This window comes from Helianthus annuus, chromosome 14 (genome assembly GCF_002127325.2).
Source record: "Helianthus annuus cultivar XRQ/B chromosome 14, HanXRQr2.0-SUNRISE, whole genome shotgun sequence".
Lineage (NCBI taxonomy): Eukaryota > Viridiplantae > Streptophyta > Magnoliopsida > Asterales > Asteraceae > Helianthus > Helianthus annuus.
The window spans coordinates 39,070,871-39,079,244 of record NC_035446.2 but is presented as its reverse complement, the minus strand read 5'-3'; the positions used below and the strand labels follow the sequence as shown (position 1 = coordinate 39,079,244).

Genomic DNA, 8,374 nt, shown 5'->3' with positions numbered 1-8,374 from the left:
GACACTGCCACCAGTTGCAGTTGCAATTAGGTCTGTCATATCTTTACCCTTGATTTCCTTGGGTAACAATTCAATTCTACCTTCATCTTCATCAGCTCCAACTATAGTTGAAGTAAAAATTGTATTAATTGAAGTAACAATTGTCACGCCTAGTGTAGGATCGCGTGATGACCCGAACGAGTCAATCGGAGGTGTTCTAATCCGTTTCAGGTGCGGAATAACAAGAAACGGACACGAAAAACAGCTTGTTCTACTAAATCTTGCCTTGTATATTGATTTCACACTGTTTACAAGTCAAACGGCACTTCGGCAGCAATTCGGTACCGGAAACAAGAATGATACAACTGATTTCGCCCAAGAGACCTATATATAGGCATGGGATTTCGCTCATAGGACACATGTCCATAAAAGCGAAATCAAATGAAATCTCCTGATTTCCCACATAGTGACATCCTGATTTCCCACATAGTGACATGCTGATTTCCCACATAGTGACATGCTGATTCCTACATAGTGACATGTCCATATATGTGAAATCAACTTTCTGATTTCCCACATAGTGACATGTCCATATATGGGAAATCAACTTTCTTGGGAAATCTCGTACAATGTGCCCTGATCTAACATTCTAAGACTAAGACTCGATACAAGACGAAGTCGACAGATGTATGCACCAACAGACTCCCCCTCAGATGTTGACGAGTCTTAAGTGTCGAGTCTTCACATCTTCAGTCTTGATCAGTCTTCGGGCATCCAAACATTTTTCTCGAACTCTTCGTTTTACTCAGTCTCTTGATCAGATCTCTTGATTCTTTAAGTTCATCAGCATCTTCACTTTTAGGATCAAAACCTGGCTCTTTGACAATTCAATTCCCCCTCAACATGTGCTGGGATCATAGTCTAGCTATCAGGTTCACCTGCGGATCCTCTACCCAAAACATAAGATTCACAAGAATAAGATATTTAAAAAATTATCAAATTGCATGCATCAACACTGACTTCTCTACAATCAACATACAATCAGATATTACATTGATCATTTAACAAATTTCTTTTTACCTAAAAACTTTTTCAATCAAATTCTCTCAAACCTGTTCATCATGTTTAACACTCGGAATTTTGAAAGTCAGCTCCTCAATATCAGTTGTCGAAAATCTTTTTGGGGTTTTCAAAATTTTATGCTAAAACACACTGAAAATCTTTTTGGAATTTTGTGAAATAATCGAAATGAAATGCAGTAAAGAAATATTTACATACAATATTTTTCGAGTTTGTGTAAGAGGATCATATCAGTTTATGAGACAAATCAACAACACCAATAAGCTTTAAACATTTTAAGTTTGAAACGATTCACTTAGATTGTCAGTATATTGATCCACTTAAATTTTCACCCAAAGTTCAACTGTTTTCGAGATACAAGATTAATGTCTTAGTGACTTAAACTTATTCGCGTGTCCCACCTCAGAATATACTCCCGTATCCAGATCCCAATATTCAGTCTTACAGGTGAGTATACCTAGATGATATCTGTAAGGGGTTAGGTGCAAAACCGTGAGATCTCAGGTCAGAACTTCCGTTCAGCAGAGAGATGACGGCTCGACTTTTGGTGGGTCCCCTTTAGAGGATCTTTTTTACAACAGTAATGACTATCAATTTTATTGTTTCATCGATTTGCTGAGGGCGGCGCTTTTTCAAGCATTTGCAGAAAGTATTATCCGGGGACTAGGTCAGTACTTCCATACAGCAGAAGTCCCGAGATAATACCCCAGATATCACTAAGCATAAAGACCTAGTATCTCAGAATAAGGGACTTTTCAAACAAGATTTCGGGGGTTACCCGTATATCCGAGAGATGTTACCCACGAATTAAGCAAGTTTGAAATTTAGGTTTTATCTCGTCGCAGTCTATTAAATGTGCAAAAACCTACTGACACATCATCAGTGAGACCGTTTATCACTATTTTAACTTTCCATTTCTTCAGCATGTCGTGATCGTCCACTGATGTACTATCATTTCCTCTTTTATACAACAAAACTCATTTTTGATTTTATCATGTTTTTTGTCTTTTTCAAATTTTCTAATGTTTTTGGATTTTCTGTGAAATTTTCACTCCCCCTAAAATGCAAACACATTAACGAATTATTTGAAAACTATCTAAACTCTTGACCCACTTGAAGAAACAAAATCAAAAACAAACTGTACAGACAAAGTGACAACTGATATCAAATCACTTCAAATTGCCATCCACTTGGCATAAACAATTAGAACTCCCCCTCACAACAAACCATTTTCTCATTCAGATTTCAAAACACTTAAATTTGTTTTAATCAAAATGATTTTTCCAGAAAATGAGTTCGTTTTTACCACTAGTAGATTTACCACTTATTAAGTACGGGGATATGGTTCATCATCTTGTTTATCTATTTATCGAGTATAGTAAATCAAGTACAACTTAATGTCCCTGATTTACCATTTTCAATTAAACAACCTCTGTACCATTTGAAGAAAAACACACTACCAATTGTAGGAATATCACAACTACCCAACCATTTTACCAATCAGGATGCCGATTCCTGCTTCGCACTTACCAACCTAGAAGCTCCGGCGTAGTCCTTCTTCCTGTAAAATTTTAACACTATCAAAAACTTTCATACAACCTTTTTAATCATGAAAGATGCCGATTCCTGATCCACAATTACAAACTTGGGATCTTCGGCGAGTCAGGTGTTTAATCAAACATAACATCCACCCAAGCCTGACCAGCCTTGGGTGATTTTGGAACACATCTGTCCCACCAACACTTTGATTTATAAAACTCTTTAGCACCTTTAACCTTTCTATCAACCATCTTCCCGAAAATGTGCTTGACTTTACCGTTGAAAGCTTTCTCAACATCAAATTCTCCCTTATCTGCGAAGAATTGATTTGAGATCTCAACTTTTCCCACTTTCTTCATTAAATTTTCCTTTAACAATGGAGGAAAATTCTCGTCGTTCACTTCTGGAACGAAAACCACAACTCTTTTCTCAACCGATGACTCCTCTGATTTTATGGAATCAGTTTCATTGTCAGAACTACTTTCTGTTTTAACAACCCACTTTTGTTTGTTCAAATCACCTCTTCTTTTGTAAAAACGTTTTGAACTTTCACCTTTTTCAGAACTCGAATTTTCAAACAAATTACCATTTTTCACCAATTGTTCTTTTCTATCAACACAAATCTTTTTCAAATTTGAGTTAGAAGAAACTCCCTGTTTTTGGTAATTGGTCTTGGGACAATTCCAAGCTATGTGACCAATTTCTTGACATTTGAAACAGGTTCTTCTGTCAACTCTCTCAACAAACTTTCTCACATTTTTCTTCACTTCAGCAAGAAACTCTTGATTTGACTGCTTCCAGAATGGTTACTTCTGTTCATCCTCTGAGCTTCCTCCTGAAACAAATTTTGTTTTTGGTTTATAAGTGTTCTGATTTTTATAATTTTCTGACGAACTAAAACCAAGACCTTTCTTTTTGAGATTACCATTATGGTTTGGTTTCTTTTGGAAATTATAACCACAACCGTAACCCATTTTCTTGTTTACTCTTTGTTGAATCCTTGAAGTGTAAGGTTTAGGTTTTGCAGAAAGATTTAAATCTTTTATTTCAGAAATATTAATTTCTATTAATTTGAAAACCTTTTTGATCATTTCAGAATTAACACTTCTTATTGGCAATTCCTCATCAGAAAATAATTTGTCCGAATTATTCAAGGTATAAGCAACCTTAAACATTTCGTCATTCAAATTATTCTTTGATAACAAGAATTCTTTATTATAAACCCTTTTAACTGGTGAACTCGGACTCTTCTCAGACGAACTCGAACTATCCGACTTAGACTCCGACTTTGACTCTTCATCCATATCCAACACCTGATCGACAACTTTCTTAACTAACTCTGACTCATGATCAGTGTCAGACGCTGTGAATGTGACATCAATATTGTCTGGTAATTCATCAGTGATTTCAGACTTTAATTTGATGTTTAGAGCCTTGTCTAGTTGTTCCTCATTTGGTTTCCTGGGGGAATAACTCTCAAAGATTGGAGGCGGACATCTGTTATACTTGACACTTTTTGGCTTACCAGTATCCTCTTCTTTTTCTTTCTTCTTGAACGCTTCAAGACCTGCAACAGTAGGATAAACCCAATCAATCAGATAGTCACGTGTAGTATAACTCAAAAGTAATCGGTTAATCCTTTCACTCTCAATTTTCTCAAGTTCCAGCTTCTTCTTAACCTTAGAACAATCTTCGATGTAATCATTAATGACACTTTGCTTTGTCATCAAAGTTGCACTCATTTTGTCATTTGCCTTTTCAATTTCTGCATTCGTTCTTTTCAAACTGTCAACTGTCCTGTTCAATACCTCATATGACTCTTTCACATACTTCACATCAGACAGTAGATCTTCCTTAATCTTTTCTAAGTCGACAATCTTTTTATCTTTTTCTTCACAAACTTTGCAAGCTTCTGAACATTTCTCACAAGGCTTAGTGACTTCAACCACCTTTTCAACTACCTTTTCAACTTCTACAGTCTTTTCAACTTCAACAAGTTTCTCGACCTCAACAATCTTTTCGACAATCTTTTCTACTTCGACCACTCTTTCAACTTCAACTATTTTCTCAACTTCCACGAGTTTCTCGACTTCGACAATTTTTCCACTACTTTCTCTACTTCAACAATCTTCTCTATTGCAATCTCAGCAGCTTCTTCAACTTTTGTTTCTACAGCTTCAGTCTTCGCCTTTTCATCAGCGAGTAGCTATGCTGCTTCTAGCTCTTTCTGCAATCGAGCAATCTTCTTCTGATTCAGCATCTCAACTTTATCTGCATAGAAAAAATTAAAACTGTCAGGATCAATGCTTTTTCTACATTTGTTAAGATACTCTTCCTCATCATCCGTGTCAACATCACTTCCAAGATCTGGAAATATCGGAATCCTTTTCTGACAATCCTCATTTTGATCCAAAATCCTGGTAACAAGTGCCAAATCAGGATTAGTTCCACTAGGTATATACTTGTCCCACCTAAAACCCTGTGCAACAACCTCATCACTTTGATCTAATATGCCAAAATAAGCTTTCCTATTAGCTTCTTCAATCATTTTCCGATGAGCAGTTTGTGGTTCCTTTTGTTGGGGTTGTTGACCGATCTGATGAAAGATTGATTTCTGATAATAATTGCTCTTTTCTTGACTTCCAGTTGACTCTTGGTTTTTACACTCCCGTTTAAAGTGACCTTTTCCTTTACATCGAAAACAGGTAACCTTTGACTTGTCAAAACCAAGTGGAGAAGTAGCCATCCCTCTAAATTCATCTCTTCCTGTAATCTGTTGAAATTTTTCAGCACTCCTGCAGGCACTAGCTAAGCACCACTTTACATCCATCAGCTCAAGCTCTTCTGCATCGATTTGGTCGTAATCTTCCTTTGTGAGCATCGGATTACCAATTCTTCCAGCAATCAAACTTTCATACGACTCTAACATGGCGACAAGAGATGCCATGTGTTGCTTTGCCACCTCAGGAGAAAGATGTTGACCATTCTGAATGTTCAAGGTCACATTACACTGCAGATTTGTAGTATTTTGCTTCTGAGGACTAGATGTGTTGCTGTTTGGATCAAAGCTTGAGAAAGATGAAGTAGATCCACCACTTTGAGTTGTAGCACTTTCATTTGGACTTGTAGAACCAACAGCACTGAATGCGGTACTAATCTTTGGACTTTGACTGGGAGTGGCCTTAAATTTGTTCCCTCGATAGTACAGACTGACATCTTGCTTGGCATTGGGATTTGTCATGATCGCTGTCTTTTGAATATCCAACTCTTGTCCCTCAATCTTCTGAATAAACTGAGCCAAGTTCATACTCTCGGTTTTTCTCATGAGTTTAACGATCATCAGATAAGTTCCCCACTTCTGTTGAGGTAATGCCTCTGCTAACTTATCAACCCACTCATCATCATCTTTCTGAATATCCAATCTTCCCATTTCGAGAACCAGATGACAATATCTATCTATGGTTTGCTTCGTGGTTTAATGATAAAATGCAGTAAACATATCAAACGACTTCTTCAATAAGGCCTTCTTGTTTTTGATCATATCAGCACTCCTTCTGAATTTCTGAATCAAAGCCTCCCCGATTGATCTAGCAGTTCCATTATGTTGAAGTAAGACAAAGATGTCTTCTTTAACTGCTTGCTGTAGAATGCTAATCATCATCTTCTCACTAGTATATTTCAACTTATCAGCTTCTTTAAAGTCATTGAAACCCTTTTCCAACCCACGCTCATTCTTTGGTCTCTCATAGTCTTTCAGCAGTGAACACCATGCATCGAATCTGTAGGCTTGAACCCAATTCTCAAATCGGTTTTTCCAACCCTGAAAATCCTCGATATACATCAACTTTGGTGGTTTCTGATTAGTACCCGTTTCATTTTCACTGTATACGGTCTCAGCAGCAGTCACAGGTGCAACCGGTGTCGCGAAAGCATTGTAAAACTCTTCGGCGATGATTTGATAACATGTTTTTCAATAACAGAGACTTATGAGCGAAATCAGGGGTCCTGTGTGTCCCTATAAGCGAAATCAGGTTTATGTGTGACCTTAATAGCGAAATTAGGGTTATGGGTGATCTTATCAGTGAAATTAGGGTTTATGGGTGACACAAGAGAGAAATCAGAGGTTTAGGGTGGACATATGAGCGAAATCAGGGTTCTTGGATGGACATATGAGCGAAATCAGGGTTCGTGCATGGACATATGAGCGAAATCAGGGTTCTTGGGTGGACATATGAGCGAAATCAGGGTTTTGGATGGTCCTATGAGCGAAATCAAGTGACCTTGGGGCGAAATCAAGTGACTTTGCAGCGAAATCAGATGTTCCAAAAAGCGAAATCAGATAATGTTCATATGAGCGAAATCAATTCGAAGAGCAATTTGGTCCATTTTTATTTTGAATTTCAGTTTGAAACTTTCAGGGATTTGTCTATGATCAATTTCCTATGATCTGTGAAAATTTGGTCCGATTTTAACCGTGAAATCTTCTCGAACTGATGAAATAAGGTGTAGAAGTTAGAAATAAAGATGAAAACAAGCTGATATATGCAGAACTCATCGTCCTGAGCTCTGATACCACTTGTAGGATCGCGTGCTGACCCGAACGAGTCAATCGGAGGTGTTCTAATCCGTTCCAGGTGCGGAATAACAAGAAACGGACACGAAAAACAGCTTGTTCTACTAAATCTTGCCTTGTATATTGATTTCACACTGTTTACAAGTCAAACGACACTTCAGCAGCAATTCGGTACCAGAAACAAGAATGATACAACTGATTTCGCCCAAGAGACCTATATATAGGCATGGGATTTCGCTCATAGGACACATGTCCATAAAAGCGAAATCACCTGTGTTCATAAAAGCGAAATCACATGAAATCTCCTGATTTCCCACATAGTGACATCCTGATTTCCCACATAGTGACATGCTGATTTCCCACATAGTGACATGCTGATTTCTCACATAGTGACATGTCCATATATGTGAAATCAACTTTCTGATTTCCCACATAGTGACATGTCCATATATGGGAAATCAACTTTCTTGGGAAATCTCGTACAATGTGCCCTGATCTAACATTCTAAGACTAAGACTCGATACAAGACCAAGTCGACAGATGTATGCACCAACACCTAGCTCAATCAGATAGCGTGTTTGGAAAAGAAAAATTAAAAATCTACGCCAAACAAAAAAAGCTTCACTCATTACATCAACAAAAAGTCATTTATCCTCTAAATGTAATGTGACCACTTTTTGTACTTGTAGAATGTTAAAGCATGTTATGAAACATAATTTAATAATTAATCATTGAACATGAAACTACTGATGAGATTCAAGTTACTCAAAAGCCATAGAACCAAGATTCAGCCTATATCAAAATGATCAACTCAGCAATCAGATTGAATTCAAGTTTAATCATAATAATGTTAGATCAATCACTTGCATACGTGTGGGAAATAAAAGTCATTGTAACATTCTTGTTCAAACGCGAAATAAAACCACGTTGAATCACTGTTTTTTTACTAAGGTAGCAATTTTGACAAAAACTGATTGACCCTAACAAAAAGAAAGCAACATATTGCTTGATTTTTATTAATATATTAAGAGCAAAATTCTGATAGAGAGAACACTCGAATTCAACAAACATTAGCACTCAAGTCTCTAAGCAACAAAAACACACCTTATTGAAGCAATAATAGAGAAATTCTAAAATTCCTATCAAAACACAATCTGTATGACCACATTATACTTTTGAAAACGATAGCAACTTAGCACAATA

The 8,374-nt window shown here is 36.9% G+C and overlaps 1 protein-coding gene across 1 annotated transcript; it reads right to left on the bottom strand.

The window, feature by feature from the left end:
• Positions 1–248: 248 nt before the first annotated feature.
• LOC118486444 lies at positions 249–7,496 on the bottom strand. Its single transcript, XM_035982903.1, has 2 exons — positions 4,124–7,496; positions 249–3,433 (listed from the first exon to the last, which is right to left on the bottom strand). Exon 1 carries the CDS (start codon positions 6,026–6,028, stop codon positions 4,805–4,807), a length of 1,224 nt encoding a protein of 407 aa, XP_035838796.1. The 5' UTR covers positions 6,029–7,496; the 3' UTR covers positions 249–3,433; positions 4,124–4,804.
• Positions 7,497–8,374: the final 878 nt, after the last annotated feature.